This window comes from Amia ocellicauda, chromosome 19 (assembly GCF_036373705.1).
Source record: "Amia ocellicauda isolate fAmiCal2 chromosome 19, fAmiCal2.hap1, whole genome shotgun sequence".
Classification (NCBI taxonomy): domain Eukaryota; kingdom Metazoa; phylum Chordata; class Actinopteri; order Amiiformes; family Amiidae; genus Amia; species Amia ocellicauda.
Genome location: NC_089868.1, coordinates 13,832,566 through 13,853,005, shown reverse-complemented (window position 1 = coordinate 13,853,005; position 20,440 = coordinate 13,832,566). Strand labels below are relative to the sequence as shown.

Below are 20,440 nucleotides of genomic sequence, written 5' to 3'. Positions count from 1 at the left end.
ATAGAACAAAGCTAAATAAAAAAAAGTTATATTGATATTTAACTCTTAGTCTTTCTGTCTTTCTTTCTTTCTCTTTCTCTGTGCATATACTAGGTTATATATAATTGAAGAATGATACAATCACATTATTGCGGCAATAACAACAACAACAATATTAACTGACCTGATTTTGCGGACATATGAATTTAGTAGCAGGTGCTATGGAAGTCCAGTGTTTGTACCGAACTTTACATCAATCCTACGGTTTCCACGCCAAACATCTGGTGTAACCAAAGACTTGCTGTTTACAGGTTATTTAAACAAATATTGAACAAACAAATCAAAGTCAATAATGACTGTTGGACGTTTCTTTAAATTACTTTTTTTTTAATGCGCTTTCAATAGTGAGTGAAAGATTGCAATCATTTTTTTATTTTCAGAGAAACTTTCATGATTGATTTATCTCGTTGAAAGGGAGAAATGTACCATTTTGTTTCTAACAATTTCTAGTTGTAAACCGCGCATATTCGATGCAATATGATGTTTAGCAATTAATACAATGGCATCATGTTGTTTCCATACATCAAAACACCTGTATGTTTAAAGGTCAAACTTTCTAGTATTTAAGTGATGATGGACGTTTTTGAGAGGTCTTTAATTTAGTTAGACAACATTCTTATCCAGTTAAGATGTGTGTGTGTGTGTGTGTATATATATATATATATATATATATATACACACACACACACACACACACACACACACAATGTATGCCTATAATCTATAATGTAAAGTTAATCAAAACGGAAATAAATACATTCAAATATCTTGCTTTGGGTGCTACGTCAAAATGCATGTTTCGTAATTACATGTTCAAAACGAATAATGAGCTATATTCATTTAAATTAAGCATGTGCTTAGTACATTTACATGAATATTTTTATTTTAAGGTACCTTTGGTAGGCGATGCCTTTACAGACTTACACATATGTATATGCAGCCCATTGCCATTCTGCTAATTGGCACTGAAAACAAATATAACATTAACATGTAAAGTCACGATTCTCTCACGTAGGTTTCACCTGCAATTCATAATTTGCTTCTCCTGCCCCCCGAGGCGCGTCCGATTGGGATCGGACACACTGCGGGTCGCGGCGTCTGGGGGGCGGCCTGGGGTCCCGCCTGGGGTCCCAGCGGAGCTGCTCACGACTCTGAGCGAGGGGTCAAGGTGCGCCGTGGCAGCCCTGCCCGACAGTGTGACCTTTCTAGACCCCTCTGTGGAAACGTGTACTGGCAGAGCTGCCAGGATGTAACGGGTCCCCCTGCCGCTGAAACCGCCTTATATCGGACTTGCATCGGCCGCCAGCACGTCCGCTATTAAGAGTCAGCAAATAATGTAGAGATTACACGGTGTGTACAGTAAATACATCTGGTCTAAAATGGTTGAATTGTGTCTCCTTTCTTTAATTACAACACAATGTGTAAGCTTACTGAAAACATACAGTGCATTAACAACAGTGGTACTAAACACTGTAATGCTTAGGAAAATGCAAAATCCACATCAAATATCAGACAGCGCTTTAAATTACACACCCTTACACATTGTTGTAAAAAATAATTTTGGTATTTAAGCAAAGAGGAGCATTGGCCACTTTGTCACTGAGACCACTGTTATAGGCTGTTAAGTAATACTTTTAAACTGAGGAATAGTTTGAAAACGGGAGTTTTTACTTATAGAAAATGTTAAAATTAAGCGTAAAAGGATTTAATTAAAGTGTAACGCTCACAGTTTAAGACCTGCAGACAAGACTGTTTTATCCAATGAAGATCGAATGAAATATTTAATAATGAAATGCGCTTGTTGTTGCTTTGCCACCTTATATCCGAATGCGCGTAATATCGGATACCGTGGTAGCTGATTTTCCAGATGCATTTTGTGCCAGTTTCCACAGTTTCTAAACGCCGTTGATGGTGAAAGTCTTGAATGAGCCCAGATTGACTCTTCACTTTAGAGACTGCAGGGGAAAAGGGAAAAGCACAAGGCAGGCAGCGGTTTGAGGAGACCCTGCCTCAGTGTAATGGCTCCTCAAAGTGCTTTCTTGCCCTTGGCTATTTGAGTGAAATCTGAGAGAAACCACAGGATGAGCCGAGTGTCACAAACACTGTCTTCAAGTGTCTCTGGGTCTGGAAAGGATGAGAGGAAGGTTTTGTGTGCTTTTATTATTTATTCAGCAAATGCAGTTTGACTATTTTTTCCACAGGGCTGATAGAAACTCAAGTTCATAAATGGTTGTATCATTCTTGCTTTTAAAAAAAATATTGTTCCAATAAAGGTGTGACAATCTTGACAATTATTAGTATGTATCCTTCACTGAAACTGTTGACATCACTTTTTCTAGGAAAGATATTTAAATATACGAATATGGTTTTCTATGTTAAAATAAAATGCATAGCCATATGAAGAATACACCGTTAAACGGCTGTGTATTGTAATATTGTAAAAATCAAAACGAAATTGTGTTGCAATGCTATACAGAATGCGTCATTAACACGTATTTTGTGTAGATTGTACACAATCACTGGATAGGCTGTCCATCACAATTCGTTAAAACAAATTATAATCTATTGCCCGTAAAATATATCTTAGAGCTCAACTAAAACTGAACTGCGTGTTGTTTTTAATCAGACTCCGTTTATTTTAACACATTTTTATGCATAAAACATAATGCAATCAATGTTAATAATAATAATAATATCCTCTTAGTTTTTAAAACCTGGTAAACCTTGATTATGAAATGCTACGGAGTGTGTAGTCTTATTAAGAATCGTGTAGCATGTGCTATATTATTTAGGGATTGACAGTGAGTAGACATATTACCTTCCTTGATAACATTTGTTAATTAAATCGTTGAATAAAGTAATCATTAATAGCAAGGTGTAAGCTAGAACTTTTCAGCGTTCATTAAAACCATGTTACCTCGTTTTCTGTATGAAAGAAGATGGAACTACTGAAAGTAAATGAAACCGAGTTGCAAGGCATAACACTCGATTCTCAAAGATATCCGACTTGTCATGTCCTTGAATGTTTTACTTAATTTAAATTATCCTCCTATTTTTAACACTAATTTTGGTCTTTACTGAACACGATTATGCTCATTTAAAATATTTTCACACCAGTGTTTTTTTCTTTATGTCCAGAGCGCATAATTGACTTCACACCAGTAAGCATGGCCTGGAGGCAGGAGACAGACTGGGCTCCGCTCTGCCCCGGCCTTACTGTCCGCTGTAGGTCAGTGACCCTCCCTGAACACTGTGGCTCTCGGGGGTTTAATGTTTTCAGAGCATTATTATTCATATTATTATTATTAATATTATATACAGTTGTTGTTTTGAATAACATGTAGGCTTTCCTAGAACTTTCCTTATTAAGGAACCAACCAACCTTTTTATCAGTTGCACAATTTAAAAAGTACATTGACCACGTAATTGAACTAATCATTTGCTTACAATTAAGTAACTGACAGCTCTGCTGGAATAAAAACCAGCAGGGGAGGGGGAATTAAAGAGTGACAATACATTCATTTCAGATATTCGTCTATTTGTATTGTTTATTTACCAACAGATGTGTTAAAGCAACACCTTACAATTATTATCACAAAAACACATCACAAAAGACCTAAGTGCATTTTAATTAAACTTCTGCAGTTGACGGGTTGTCAACTGGTTAAAAAACGTCTACACCCATGACAGCCCGGATTGCCATCTGCACATGAAGGAAAGTGTAGTTTCTCTTTTCTTCACCCACCTCTGAAGTCCAGATGTTGGGCCATGGACTCTGACGTCATCTGCAGTGTTGCGGTCTCCTCCCTGTCGGCCTCAGTTGCGGTTGATGTCCAGCTACGCAAAGTCCTCCATTTTATTTTTTGTTAACGTCATTTCCAAAATAGTGCAGCAAAGGTTACGGGCGAGCTCGTTTCCCACTACTCATAAAATGTTGTACCTGTAAGTTATGTTTATGTATTTATTTTACCCTAATTATCACCTCACACAAACTGTTGTGTATTTTCATCTGAAACTTCCGGGTTTCACAGACGTCGCTACCGACCATGCGCTCTCCTGATTGGCCATTCATTGATATGGAATTATCCAATCATAACCGATAAGCGTTTTTCGCGGGAGACTCATAGCTGTTTTGCGCTACATTGCGCAGGCAGTACAAATTATTAGATTAATACTTTTCGTCATATTTACTAATTTCAAAACAAGCTGATGTAATCCCCTATCATATAGGTACAATCACTTTAAAATAAAATACAATTAACCGTACATTTAATAGTCCATATTTGATTTTTTTTTTTAAAAGGTAATACAGCAAGGGTTCAAGACAAACTGAAAGCTCTTCCAAAATTAATTAATTCATTTGTGGTGAGGACAGCACTGTGAAATAGAATGCAGTCATTTGATTATTATGATAATTGCCTTGCCTTCTCTAAAATGGTCCTCCTGGAAATATTCCCTCCATGAATTGGTTGGCCAAAGAACATTGTTTGGCAAGAGATATGAAGGCCAGGAATCAAAGCTGCAAAAAACATCAAGCAGTTATGAGAAGATTGGGAAAATATTTTAATGGTATTCCTTCCTTTTAATTTGGTTTTAATTTTTGATAAAAGCCTATTATCCACTTCAGAAATACTCCTGCAGTAAACCTCTGATCAGGGTGGGTGGCATGAATTGAAAACACCCACCCATGGTCTACCACAGGTCCCGTGCACATATGCAGAAGGGCACAGTCACCAGATCAGTATCACATGATCTCAGCCTGCACAGCCAGCAATCTAGGCCGAGATTCTGATCAGTAACGTTTGCGATGTTTCTATGCTATCCTGTTTGCTGAACACTATCTTTCACAACAGCAGTCAATGGTGGCCAAGTACAAGTACGTGTGTATATATTACATAAAATATAATTTCTGTTTTAATGTTAATACAGGTCAAACTTCTGTTGAAAGAAAAATTGCTATTCATTGACAAATTGACGTTCATTGTGATTCCACAGAAATCTGACTTCTTAAAGTTAAATTTGAAAAGTTTTAAAACTCTTTGGATTGAAAACAAACACCAATGCCTTTTGAGTCCATTTGAAAGCACTGTACTCACGTCATGTACAAATATTATCAAAAGTCTGTTTATGATAAAGCGCAATCTTTAAAGTTTATACAAGAACATATTTCTATGAAGAAAATCACAAACATCATTCTTTAAACACCCCCTCCCCTCTCATTATTGGTATCTTAATATTCAATATTGCCACCGTTCGGTCATTTTTACTCATTCTGAAACTTCTGGGGAAAGAGAAACCGGTACCAAAGTTCTCCCAGAGGTTTGTATATTGATTGAAATCACTGACTCACAATGATTTTGTTTTCAGTTCCTCTGGATCCAGTGAAACTTCTCTGTGCAAAATGTCTATTTTTTCAACACCACCACCAGCGATGCTTACAAATATAAATTCTATATTCACCCACGGTAAGTAAACAAAAGGTGAAGTGGATACATTTTCAGGGGAAGCTGCGATCCACTTTAGTCTGTAGTCTATGTGAGAAATATTATGCCAAGGTGTAGAAACTTGTAGTGGACTAAATAAAGAATGAGAAAATAATTAAAATGTACATGTTCTTTATCATCTGGACCAATTAAATAGACTAGAATCAGGTTTAACCAGAAACTGATAATTTTACAAAGCATTTCCTACCGGATTATCAATGGAAATTGGGCTGCTATAGATTTATTTTGTTTCCAGGGGAGCCTTCTTAATGTAACACCATGTGCAGTCCTGCATATACATCCCTCTTGTGATAATATGTACATGGCTGGAAATCTACATTTACATTTAAATAAGCATCAACCCTTGTTGAACTATAAAGAGGCAGCATTCTTCCTCTGTTCCCAACACATCACAAACAAAATGTGTAATAATGTAAATATGGAGTTATTTGTGTGTTGGTGTCCATCTTAAAACCTCTTCTCATACTTCAAACGGTTGGTAAAGGGGTCATGGAAAAAGTCATGCAGACCATAAGATTGAAATAGCTGAATAAGAGTCAGTTTTAATTATTTGTTTTTTATGTCCATTGAAGTTGAAGCAAAAAGACCACCCTCCCTCCAGTGTGATCTGCTATAGCAGCCAGGATTGCAGTTGAGAGCAGTGCGTTTAGAGTCGGCCCTCAACATGGGACACCTGCAGCCCTGGGAAGAATCCACATCTTCTACAGATACTGTGTGCAACTCATCCTAGATGAATAGACATCAGCTACCAGGCCACCAAGTCTTCTTTCATTCTGCGGAAGATAGAGCAACGTATGAACGTGCGTTTGTATTAACTGTGCAGGACTACTTATATATACATACATACATACATACATACATATACACACACATTATATAAAAATAAATATAAATACACAAACATACACACAGATGAGTTTGTGTCTACTCCGTTTTGTGCTTCGTGTTTTGTTGTCATTTAATTTCCGAATCATTGTTGTTCTTTTTAAGCCAGTAAGAGCTATGCATATATCGTTAATAAAAAAAATACCGTACAACTGTCAATTGTGATCTTGCAAAAACATACCAGACAATTTCTGTAGACCTTTGATGAGATACCAGTGACTAGCTGTACGTGAGATCCAGATATCACTGTAGTTCCCTTTACACATTTTGCTGAATGTAAGATTTCCCAAGATCTCCTTCAACTTCTGTTATGACAATTGGTTTTGATGAATCATGCCGAGAGTGAACAGCGTTTTATGCTGGTGTGCACATTTTATTTCACTTCATTAAGTGGACATTTTAATTGTTGTGTAGGCCAGATGGGCTCATCCAGCGCTAACTGCAAATAATCACCCTCTTTATAATTACTGGTAAGTTCTACCACATAAACCTTTACTCAAGGCTACTTACATGACTAAACAATCACTACATATACAAGAGTAACAACATCGATGTAAAAGAAAGTCTACACATTATAGCAAATACAATTAAGGTATAAGATGAGACAGGTTGAAAGAATACAGAAGCATAGCCGTTGACAAGTTAATGCTCAGCTTTGTTTGAACAAAACTCCAGGTAAAAGGGAATACTACATTGTGTAACTGAACTACTTTTCTGGCTGCTTTGTGCACCTTTCCCACTAAACAGCTGCCTTAGAAAAATATTTATGAATCCAGGATGGAGTCCGTCTGCTGTCATTTACAGTATTCAATCACAGCCACGAGTCATTTTTACTGGGGTCATAATTCTAGGTTGCTGGACTACCAGTTACAGCTGTGTAAGAATCATTTGTGCCGTGTAGAAACTGGGCGTGTCACACACCTGGTCAGGGCCCGGTCAGTCGGCCTGGTGTTGGAAGACCTGCACTAGGCTCTGGAGATCATGATCCGTCAGCCGTAGCTCCTTCATGAGGGCCGAGATGTAGGCGATGGACGTGGGGCTCTCCAGAGAGGCCTGCAGCACTGGAGATATGCCGGTCAAGCTGAAATAATGACAAGGATCGTTATACGTCCGAAAAGTATTGAATATCACATGTTGTCCTATGGGACAGATTTAGACAATTAATATATTAACCAATAAACTAAAGCGGTTTACAAAAACACACAAAACAAAGCATAAAATGAATAAAGCCAATGACTTGAGCCAATGTGAACAATGGTAATTTCAGTCCTTTCCAAAAAAGGCCACATTCTAATATAAAATGTATGTATTTCAGGTATTCCTCTCATTCTACACATCTGCACATTATGAGACACACATACACTGTCCAGCTGTTCTTAACTCCTGCCCTTCAGATGTAAATACCAACATGTTCACAAGATGTCTCTAAAACATGTACAGTGAGGGAAAAAAGTATTTGATCCTCTGCTGATTTTGTACGTTTGCCCACTGACAGAAATTATCAGTCTATCATTTTAATGGTAGGTGTATTTTAACAGTGAGAGACAGAATAACAACAACAAAAATCAAGAAAAACACATTTAAAAAAAGTTATAAATGGATTTGCATGTTAATGAGGGAAATAAGTATTTGACCCCTTCAACTTAGTACTTGGTGGCAAAACCCTTGTTGGCAATCACAGAGGTCAGACGTTTCTTGTGTGCAAACCTGGTGGCCAACTACATCTCAGGAGGGATTTTGTCCCAGTCCTCTTTGCTGATCCTCTCCAAGTCATTAAGGTTTCGAGGCTGACGTTTGGCAACTCGAACCTTCAGCTCCCTCCACAGATTTTCTATGGGATTAAGGTCTGGAGACTGGCTAGGCCACTCCAGGACCTTAATGTGCTTCCTCTTGAGCCACTCCTTTGTTGCCTTGGCTGTGTGTTTTGGGTCATTGTCATGCTGGAATACCCATCCACGACCCATTTTCAATGCCCTGGCTGAGGGAAGGAGGTTCTCACCCAAGATTTGACGGTACATGGCCCCGTCCATCGTCCCTTTGATGCGGTGCAGTTGTCCTGTCCCCTTAGTAGAAAAACACCCCCGAAGCATAATGTTTCCACCTCCATGTTTGACAGTGGGGATGGTGTTCTTGGGGTCATTCCTCCTCCTCCAAACACGGCGAGTTGAGTTGATGCCAAAGAGCTCGATTTTGGTCTCATCTGACCACAACACTTTCAACCAGTTCTCCTCTGAATCATTCAGATGTTCATTGGCAAACTTCAGACGGGCCTGTACATGTGCTTTCTTGAGCAGGGGGACCTTGTGGGCGCTGCAGGATTTCAGTCCTTCACGGCGTAGTGTGTTACCAATTGTTTTCTTGGTGAATATGGTCCCAGCTGCCTTGAGATCATTATTCCTCGCCGATTCCTCACCGTTCTCATGATCATTGAAACTCCACGAGGTGAGATCTTGCATGGAGCCCCAGACCGAGGGAGACTGACAGTTATTTTGTGTTTCTTCCATTTGCTAATAATCGCACCCACTGTTGTCACCTTCTCACCAAGCTGCTTGGCGATGGTCTTGTAGCCCATTCCAGCCTTGTGTGGGTCTACAATCTTGTCCCTGACATCCTTGGACAGCTCTTTGGTCTTGGCCATGGTGGAGAGTTCGGAATCTGATTGAATGATTGCTTCTGTGGACAGGTGTCTTTTATACAGGTAACGAGCTGAGATTAGGAGCACTCCCTTTAAGAGAGTGCTCCTAATCTCAGCTCGTTACCTGTATAAAAGACACCTGAGAGCCAGAAATCTTGCTGATTGATAGGGGATCAAATACTTATTTCACTCATTAACATGCAAATCAATGTATAACTTTTTTGAAATGCGTTTTTCTGGATTTTCTTGTTATTCTGTCTCTCACTGTTAAAATACACCTACCATTACAATTATAGACTGATCAATTCTTTGTCAGTGGGCAAATGCAAAAAATCAGCAGGGGATCAAATACTTTTTTCCCCTCACTGTACCATCCCAGACCTGTTCATTTAAAAATGATCAAATTAACTATAATTAGTGCTCCTTTAGAGCACAGATGGATCGACGGCTCTGGCACTGCGACCTTGTGTGGGTTAGTCACAGGTTTGGAGAACAGTAAATCTCGTCTCCACTCCAATCTTGTACACGGCACTCTGTAAGAGGCCTTTCAAGCACAGTCTTCTACTCAGTCATTAACCTGACCTGGTTTTCCACCGAGACCCAAATGATTTAAAAAAAATAAATAAAACCCTTCAATATACTGCCACTGGGCACATCAAATATGAATAAAAGAACTCTCAAAAACATACAGATCAATCAATACATGTGGGTGAATAATCAGAGCAGTGCATTTTCTGTCCTCCGAGCTTGTGGAAAAACCCACTGCCTTTTCCTAATGCACAGAGAGGAGACGCACAATGACAAAAAACATCTAATTATTCATCAGCCCTCACCATTTCTGGAGCACAGCTTTCTTTTTCTTTTAAATAAAAGTCAGAATCTTTTACATTATAAATTTGACCACATGGTCACGTAATTGCTGAATTTCATGCAAGGTAATGAGGTCATCATCTCCTTCCAGTAAAATTATTTATTAACATATTATATTTGACACACCAAACGGACACACACCAACAAAACCAGGCCAGTATATCAGGGTGAGCTTGGAGGCATTTCGTTGGCAGGAGTGTTATAATGTTGCTTCATACCGTACTCTACTACAGTATACCGAGTCATCAAACTATACCTCAGGAAAAAAAATGACATTTAACACCAGAGATGTGTACCTGTGACAATTAACAGAAATTATGCAAATATGGGTCAATATGGGTCATACGTAAGCATGCATTTTAACGGTTTAAGTACCACACAAACAATTCCTCTTGAGGTGATCAACTCAAATGTATTTCATGTTGTTACATTCACACAGGGAGTGTTTCCTCAAGGTCTCGGTCGTTCTGATGTCACAAGCAGCTGCAAGATTCACACCTATATCCAATCTGCAACATGACTGAAGAGCCCGGAGGGGTTTCTACACCAGCTCCGAGAGACGGCAGACAAATAGCAGCCTTTAGACTGCAGCGAATTACCTGCTGACCTCTGGAAAGGAGACTCGTCAGAAAGACATAAGACCTCTTAACATTGTGGAGTAACATGCAGTATGTTACAGACAGACAGACAAAGCAATCTGTAAAAAAGCAACAAGGACATTGGTGAACTGAAATGCTACAATTCCTCCTTTCTGCAAAAGTACAGTTCTGGTTACCAAATGTCTCCCCAAATTTACAGGAGATTATCTTATGCTGTGCTTTACAATTATGGTGAAGAAACAGTATTCAGGGGGATACAGATAGGAAACGTAAAGCTAAAGCCTGACAACAGACAGGGTACACCATGACAAAAAGGTGAAAAAGCACCAACTGTTCTGCTTAGAAAATAAAGTTGACGGGATCTGCAGAACCACATACATTATCTGAATGTCGGTTCTGGGTTCTGTGCAGACATGCTCCTGCACAAGATTCATAATTACCATATGCTACCTGTAATCCGTAATGCACTCGCTTAATTCACAGTGCAGGCACAGACAATCTGTTGCAATGAAAAAAATCACACATCCCTGTTTGACAGTGCTTTAAAAGATAAGACAAACCCTCTAGGCACCAATCAAGGATCCACAGCATCTGGCAAATGCAATATGATAAACAGCAGAATTACATGTTTTGAACTGCCAGAGAAGAGAAAACAAAACAGAGAGAGAAAGGGAAGGGGCTACTCTACAAATCCCTCCAGGTGTTGACAGGCACTATACAATGCATTGTGTCTTTTTTTTTTCTTCCAATAAAGTAATGGCTAGATTTAAAGCAAACAGATGAGGGGGAAAAATGAACACACTTACTGAAAAATAAAGAAAGGATTTATTTTGATTGGAAAGCAGGTTTGCAGAACAATAGTAAAACGTTTTTAAAACATGCTAGCTTGTCTCGCATACAATGCGCAGATCACCTGGGGGGGTCCTTCCGAGAACGACTATAAAGCTGGCATATAAAAAAAGAAAAAAAGAAACTAACAGGTCTAAAAGGCTGAAGGTCAAGCAATCCCAGTCCACCTAGATTCAGAGTTTTACAAGCTGTCCCTATGAGGCACTCCCATAGTCCTAGATATGTGCATCCTCTGGGCTGGTGCACCACTAGGATAAGTGACAATTCAAGGTCTATACAAGGAGCAGATCAATATCAGCTAAACTTGTTGTGAACCACTCTAACTTTGTACATTATAACTGGCTTTGTAATCTACGCACATACATTCAGAATAGAACTATTAAGCACTACGCCTTTCTGCATGCAGCTACAGTTTATATATATATATATATATATATATATATATATATACATACACATACACACACACACACACACACATATATATATATATATATATATACACACACACACACACACACACATATATATACACACACAGAACAAACCATAATGGCTTGATCTAAGCATAGAGGTTCTACCTATCATGTGTTTGAAGACAAGTGTTCTCAAAAGAGAGGGGTGCCACTCTGTCTCTAAGGGGGGGTGTGTGCAAAGTTAGTAGATGAGCCAGCGAAGGCAAAGCAGCAACTTTTTGGCCTCGACTGGCCCTCGTGTATTTCTTCATTCCCCCTCCAACTTGATTCTCTTTCGCACTGAGAAGGCACAGAGATGGGTAAAGAGAGCGGTTCTTTTGTTGCAGGGGTTATTCATTATTCACCTGATCTTAACAAAAGACCGTAAGCCAACTGCACATCTGTCAGCAACCAGTGGAGCTGAAACACAAATTATTCATGATTTTGGAACAAAAAGAAAACGAAAGAAAGGGAAAATAACAACAACACTATATATATATATATTTACACACATACACACACACACAATAAGTAGCGTTAAAACGCTCAGATTAAAACTGGATTCCCGTTGATTTTAAATAAACAAAAGCACATCTCTGGAAGAAACTCTTAAAACACACACACCTCAACAAAAGCCTCCAGAGCCCAGTCTACAAATTCCTTTCAGAAAATCACATATATGGCTGGTTTCTCAGAACCTGATTAGAACTAGTCGTGGATAATAACTACATAAAATAACAGTCTGTGACTAGTGCTAATTTGATCTGTGAAACCAGACCATAATGTGCTACAAAATGTGTTTTTAGAAAAGCTGTCTTAAACTACCAACATTTCAATTTCTTCCCTCTGCTTTACTCAGTAAGTCTGCAGATAAATGTGCACAGAGTACTATTGAACAATTTACCACATTGCCTGCCCTCAGCTGCCAAATCATCCACAGATTAAGATATTAGACCAAGACTAATATGTAAAAATGCTAAAATTAAATTATAAATCGGCCTGTTTACTGACATTTAATTTAACTTGTATGTTTCCAATTAACAATTGTTACCAAAGAGCTATTCGATAAATATATTTTTTAATAGAGTACATATAATGTACCATTGGTGATAATTCCACAGCACACCTATCACACAGCATCAAACCAAACTAAAACTATCCTGGATAGTTATAGGCGTGTATTAAAACAGAACTTGTAGTTCACATTAGTCCACCTGACGTTTTGCATTGGACATGGTAAAAAGGTGATACATACAAACTATAATGTGGTTTGTAATTTACAGAAGCACAATGATTGGCCTGAGAATACAACAATATTTAAAAACATTTAAAAAAAAAACAGTAGTTAGTGTAGAGGTTTTGATTAATTGATATTTCTACATACACACACAAACATCTTTCTAAATATATGCACAATTTATCTGGACAATACGGTGGCTACAGAAAAATATTACTTTCACACTAATGAAAGAAAGGAAGAATTGACAAAGGAAGAACATCAATACACCCTGGTTAAACCACACGATGGTGTGAAGACGAGTGATACAAAAATTCTCTACACACTGCTCCTTCAGTACTGGAATTAATATGCATCTTGCCAGTGGGTTCACCGCCATTGAATATCTACATCTCTACAGTTAAGAGACGTAGATGTTCATGCAATGCAAACGAACAAATACAAATGAAAAGTAAAACAGATGAATACCCTTTATCACTTTGTTTTGGTGTTGTTGCTTTGTGGTGCCAACCTTTGGTTTATACAAGGCAGCAGCATGTTCAAAGATTGAGTACCAGGAAAGGGTCACAATTCTACCTGGAATGCCGATCTTGTGCACAAAGTCTTGGTGACAGTTCTGCTCAGTGTGTCTATAAGCAGTGACTGGCCAGGCCGTGACAGGGGGTGTACACTTTACACTGCCAATGTATAGAAATCAATGGCGTGTCTGTCCAAAGTTTGTACCCCTGGTTTTAACTCTGATTAATCAACTGGAATCTCTACAGTTTCTCAAACTCTGAAAAGACATCATTGATAAATAGAATTTAATTGAGAATATTTATTAAACTCAATCAAATAACATTTTAAACAAAGAGTGTGAATACCTTTGACTACAGCTGTGTATTTGTGGTTGAGTGTGGATTTGTTTCTATGTAGACGGCCCCTGGAGTCCAGCGTTTTTTTTTTCCATTAATACTTATCAATATTTCATGAGAAGTCCTGAAGTAGCAGTACCTATCTGTGCACCAATAACTTACAGACGTGTTGAAGATAGTCAGGCTTGGTGAAATAAAGAAAGAATAGATTTATGTTTATGTGTTATGTTACATTGTTACATACTTGATCTTCACACAGGAGAAAATCTAAAATCACGCAGTCATAATTCCTTCTCTACACACAGGTACAAACATCGGACTCTGATTTAGTTTTGAGGACTTTAATCGGATCCATCTCAAACATCGCAATTGCTGGAGAAGTACAAATACATAAAACATAAATATGTGCCGATTGTGTGGCCTAAAATCACAAATAATTTTTAATAAGTTCAATATTAAATGAAGTTATCCGATGTGCTATTCTTCCCCATATAAGCTTCCTAAAAGTATCCTTTGATAGAGTGAGGTTTGAAGTGGTAGTTAAAATCAGGAGCAAGTAGAGAATTGGTTCAGATGCTGCACTATTTTTGGCCACACTGGTACATTTATGGCCCACTTTCAAGTAATGCAAACAGTACAGCACAGAGGTGGAGTTGTCGAGGTTTAGGGTTTATTAGCTAGTGCACAAACAAGGAAATATAGTATTGCGTCACTAAATCATTGCTGTCATGAAGGCAATTTGAGCAAACAGTGTTTTTCAACATTATAACGCTTTTAAATACTGAACCTAAATAATCTATATGAGAACTAGAGAGAGCAGGTTTTAAAACACAGCTTTCATAACAATACATGGAGGCCACCAACAGCATTGTGGGAAATGAGATGGTAAATTACGATAGTGACCTAAGCCTGCAAGGTTTTAAATCTTATCAAATACACACAGTTTGGAAAGTGGGATTTTTAGATTTCTGTTGAGCTGCTGATTTTACCATAATTATAAATATTTTTTTAATAATGTTTAAGGTTTGTAAATGTATTGAGACATGTTTTGCAGAGAAGGGGCTGAGAGAGGGTGGAGCGGTAGCACGAGGGTGTGGGGAAGGGTCAATAGTTCAACTGAAGGGTAGGAAGGGCAGCCGCACATCCTTCAGAAAGTTAAATCGGCTTGTTAGGTTTGCTCATTCAGTGGCTTAGAGCATCTATGTCTTATAGTAAGATAAACAAAATATGACCCAGAATATTAAATAATTGCTTGATGGCAAATTGCACCGACCAAGCCTTTCTGTAGTAGTCTAAATTGCAATCAACACACAAAGTTTAATTTCTCAGGCTCCTGTGGCCAATTATAGAGATGATGGAAATTGAGGAGACACCCTGCAGAGCAAATCAATAAACCCATCCCTACTTTTCGACAAATTGTCGGAATGTGGGTTTCACGTGGTTATCACATTTGTATTTGACTGGCATGCACCATCTGTTTTCGTAAAGCCAAAGATGATCAAGCCTCTATGAATTCCAAGCGCTGGAACCAGAACCAGAAGCTGGTAGGGAAATAACACAGATTGAACAGATAGCAGGCGTGTTTCTTAAAAAAAAAAAAAACACATGAAGTGCATTTCTGATACTGTGTATATCATTAACATGTGGTTTGTCACTGGCACCCACAGCTTGTTGTTCAGCCTGGCAGCAGCCATGATCACTGACGGCACTGAAACAAGGCCCATTCCGTGCAAGCTAGCGTCCGACGGCAACACTACACTTTGATGAGCTGTTAAGCCTGAAACCAATCGACTGAAACCATTCTCCACTGTGCGTCAACACTTTTCTGACCCATCCCTCTTCCTGTCAGGAGTTTACGGTTGCTGCTCTTCTGTGCATCAATACGCAGCGAGATCTGGAAGTGTCAACCTGATTCCTCACCAGATATGCATTTCTGGTTAACTTAATCTTTTTAGACCAGCAAGGTATTCAGCATGTTTATTTAGCATACAACTTCCTTAGAAAAATACTGTGGATCAGACTCAAAAAGCTCTCCACGGACTGAGAGTTCTTCAGGTACAGGATAATAAAACTAAAAAAACACGGACAAAAGCGTTAGCGTTTAAAATAAATCCTTGCAGATACAACTGTTATAACAGTTCTATAGTAAAACTCTTCAGCTTCAGCCTGTTCTCTCAAGTGCGTTGAGAGGATAATAATTAGCAGGTGAAGATAAGACCGTTTATTGACACAGACGGGAGCAGCACGGAAATCACTGGATAACTTCATAAACCTGTGCCACGCACCTGCTGTCTGAATCAGCTCAAACACAACAAGCAGACTTCTTCCACACGGGTCAACAACGCGCTGCACACTAAACATTCAAATATATATTTTTTGTTTGTCGTTACATTCTGGCCCCGTGCGTCAGTCTTTCAGTCTGTCTGTGCATGGGTCCAAATAAGGTCTATTTTGGCACTGCAAATGAATCCCCATAGGACTTTCCCTTTTTATTTCCATACTGGGGTGTTTATTGCATCTTATTGCAACTTAGAAATGATCGTAATCTCCAGACCCGTTTTTAACACGGAAACCGAGCATTTTCTGCACTAGCTCAAATTGAGCCTTGTTAAAGGGAGAGTACAATAGTATTGAAAAACAAAACAAGTAGGATGGTTAAAAAAAAGAAAAGAACAAGAGAAACCAATATTTACCTAAGGCTTCCTCTCGACAGTTATAAATCTTTAACAGTTAATGAGTTTGCGGAGTGGGTGGACTGCAAATGAGAGCACTGCTTGCAGATTTTCTAAATCCTGTTCCGAACAAGACTAATCAGGACACAATTTTCATCTGCTCTGGAATCTAACTGCTGCCAAATTATCCTGCATGAATGAGTAACACAGATCCCATCTCCATCGGCAGAGTCTCCTTATCCTCACTCATGCAAAGCTCGCAGGAGGCCAGGCTAATGGGGCTTCATAATAGAGGCCAGGCTGTAGCACTGCAAAACAATTCAAATCAATGGCTTTTATGTTGTATATTATTATTCTTGTTTATTTATTAGCAGACACCCTTACCCAGGGTGACCAACAATTATAGAACAATCAATTTTTTCTTCATTGTACATACCAGTCACAGTGGCCAGTTTAAATAAGAAATGTTTTTAAACAAGGGATACAAATTCAAATGTATCGTATTTAATCTCTCTCTCTCCTATATATTATAATAAAGATAAATTTTATCCATACGTCTATAATTTATCTATCTTCTGGGACTGTCAAAAGCGTATATATATAAGTGCCAAGTTCATGGCCAACACAGAGGTATTTAAAAAAAGATCTCTTAGTAATCATCTGCCTCCCTGAGAAAATAACACCTCGCTGCCGGCCTGTACTTTCGCCCTATCCCTCCTGTGTATATCTCCACATGGCAAAATGAAATAAAGTGACTGCACGCGTGTTACATGCTTTTGTTCTGAAATCGTCGTTTTCAGCCTGTTAACATGGCAAGTCCCAGAGCTCAAGGCATACTCCCTGTACAGCCTAAAAAGGCTGTCAGGCGTTGCAAAGGGAAGCTCTTGGCTGCTCTCGGTGAGCTCGGTTTGGCTGCTGGAAGTGACCACAAGTCAGTGGCATCAGCCAGCGCATAGAAACAAAATGAAAGCAGACGTTTTTCTCAAGCATGCCTTGAAAGCTTTCCATTAGCCTGTATCTAGGGTATAAACCCGAAACAGCAAGAGTCCAAGAGAAAGCCGACTCACCGAATAAACAGGAGCTTTAGGTTATCTGCTCATTTAAAGACATGTTTATCTGCTTCATTTAGCATTATGTATCATTTCACTATGTGGATACAGGCTGTCTTTTGGAAAGGGGGCCCACAGTACAGCCAAGGAACCTGATCGTTTCCTGGATTTTGTAAAGAAAAAAAAATCTATATATACCTTATATATGTATTTAAACATTAACAGTCAGATTTTTAAATGAACTTATACAAATAAAAAAATATAGAAAGAAAACAATTTAGGGAACATTTGCACACCATGCCAGTTTAAAAAATAAATCTGACCAAGATATACATCTCCATCATTCAGTTTTTACAAATCTCAAATTGTATTTCTCGTTCTTCTAAGTAACACTTAGGAGTGTCTGGAATAAAGCACTAAAAGTATTGAGTGTGTAACCTGCTCTACAACAAAGATTTCTTAAAAAAAAAAAAAATAAATAAGACATGACAAGCAACGTGTAAAACATTAATGAAACACAAGCTCAAACTTTTAAAATCCTTTATATAAGAGTAACATTCATGATTCACGGCATCTGACATTTTTAATAGACTGAAAATGGTTATAAAAATACCTCTGTGGTTGACATAAAATGATGTGTGTGTGAAACATCAGAGCTTCTCAAAAACCTAAATCTTTACATAGACATTCTCTGATTTAACCATCAAATAATTCTGTACAATTCACATTTAATGCTCCAGTAAGTCTTTCCCTCCAACTTAGATACTTTCACACCACTGCTAAAAATCTTGTAGCCGAATACCACGTGACACACACACACACACACACACCATTGCAAAGCACAGACCTAGCTTCTAGATATCGATCCATGATACTTTCACCTCTTAACCAAGTCCGATTGCTGCTATGAAACTTTCTGAAAAATTCATAAGATCTATTTCACCAATTACCGGGTCTACCGTGTGGGTGTATCAGAAGAAAAAAAGACAAAAGATTTATTCTCAGTGTTGATAAAAAATTTATGCCAAAGCATTCAAGTAAAGTTACTTTCTATGTTCTGATTTAATGAATGGTTTGAGCAGTATCTGGCTGAGAGACGCGGATGTGCGGTTCGCTGAAGCCTGATCTAATGCCTGCTCAGGCAGCCTTTCTCAGGGACAGCAGTGCTACAACCATGTGTCAGACTACAGTAATATCAAATCAGGCAAGCCCAGGACAGCTGCTCAATGGGGGCCAGCCCTCCTCACGTCCTGACCAGAGAATGTCTGGTAAGTACTTCTCTGCCCTTGAGGCTGCAGTCGCCCGGTGGGCATGTAAAAAAGAAAAAAAAAAAAAAAAAAAAGCGGTGCACTATTAAATAGCCCCTGAAATAAGATTCTTTAAATCTCATAATTCAAGCTGAAAAACACGCCATCATTGCCTCTGTGTACCTGAATGTTATTCCTCCGACACCACCATGAACAACCAGTGATTTCAAAAAGGCTGATGAGACACCAGTAAAAGGAAACGCACATTAAGAAAAGGGCTAGCACTTTATTTACAATGGACAAATAAAGACATCTAGAGCTCAAGAAGATCTCTGAGCAATATATATTTTATTTTTATATCACTTCCTCCCACTACACACAAACAAACTTTCTTTTTGTGTTGAAAAAGGTATTGAGATAAGAAAACAAACCATTGTGCTCTCCTGAAGTGCCAGTAAACAGCATCGAGCTTATATTTAAACTACTGACGGGGTTTCTCTTTACAGGACTTTGTGACAGTGGTAAAAATAACTGATGTGTAGTCTGCAGTCTGAGGTTGCAGATCTGGATACCACACAACTCAATGCCAGAGTAGTTAACGAAGGATTTGTGATGCAGGAAATCACGCTGTCACAACCGCCCAGCACTGAGACTGAAATACTCCAGTGACAGGATGCAGCTGATACAGATGTATAAATGCATCTTTAAGGGAAATCGACAATAAATGATTAAAGTTATTTCAAATTAATGTGCATTCATTATTGTGGCATTAAGCAATTGTTTTGCATGGTGTTTTAAAACAAATCTGACACTTGGCCCATGACAATTGACAAAGAACACGTAAGAATTTCTCTGGTCAGTGCAAAACAAATATATATTTCCACTAGCTACCTGCAACAGACATAGTATATTTTTATATTTTAAAGAATCGGAATGCATCGCTTGGACAAATGAGGTGGTGAGGCATTGAATTTCTCTTTCACACTGGACTTTTGTTTCTTAGTCAATAACCACACAGATTAGTAATCTGCACACAAAATGATTACAAGCGAGACCACACAGCCTGCTGAGATATTTAGATCACAGCGTAAGCAAGAGTGCGGGTTTCCAACGACACAAGGCCACACAGAGGTGTCAGTCTAGCATATATAGATACAGAGTAGAGGCAGATAATATAACCACTACATCACCATCTTACTTCTTCACTAGAGAAACGCTGCAGACGCTAGATCGATTTACACGGAGTCCCACTGAATAAAATCACAAAATTCTTGCATGTTTGTATAGGGGGAGTTACTTACACTGAGAGAAGAACCACTGCAATCAAAGTCCATTCTGGGCCTTTGTGAATAATGTTGGAATTTGTAAACCTGTCAGGGCACAAAAAAAGAGGAAACACCAAGATTATAACAAAAATAATACAACATTTAACACAAATATTATACTACTTCTGTACTGAAAGGACAAGAGATATATGTACGTTAATAGCGATTCCTTATAAGGCTCGTAAAGCCAGACTTCCTATAACAGCTCATTAGGTTAACA

General features: G+C 38.5%; 1 protein-coding gene across 1 annotated transcript in view; it reads right to left on the bottom strand.

Moving 5' to 3' along the window:
• Nucleotides 1-4,615: 4,615 nt before the first annotated feature.
• rpap2 (RNA polymerase II associated protein 2) overlaps nucleotides 4,616-20,440 on the bottom strand; it is a 30,577-nt gene continuing 14,752 nt past the window's right edge. The window contains exons 11-13 of the mRNA XM_066692211.1: nucleotides 20,197-20,265; nucleotides 7,350-7,509; nucleotides 4,616-6,316 (exon numbers count right to left, since the gene is read on the bottom strand). Of these exons, the coding sequence (XP_066548308.1) occupies nucleotides 7,365-7,509; nucleotides 20,197-20,265 (214 nt within the window). The 3' untranslated portion in view covers nucleotides 4,616-6,316; nucleotides 7,350-7,364. The remainder of the gene's footprint in view (nucleotides 6,317-7,349; nucleotides 7,510-20,196; nucleotides 20,266-20,440) is intronic.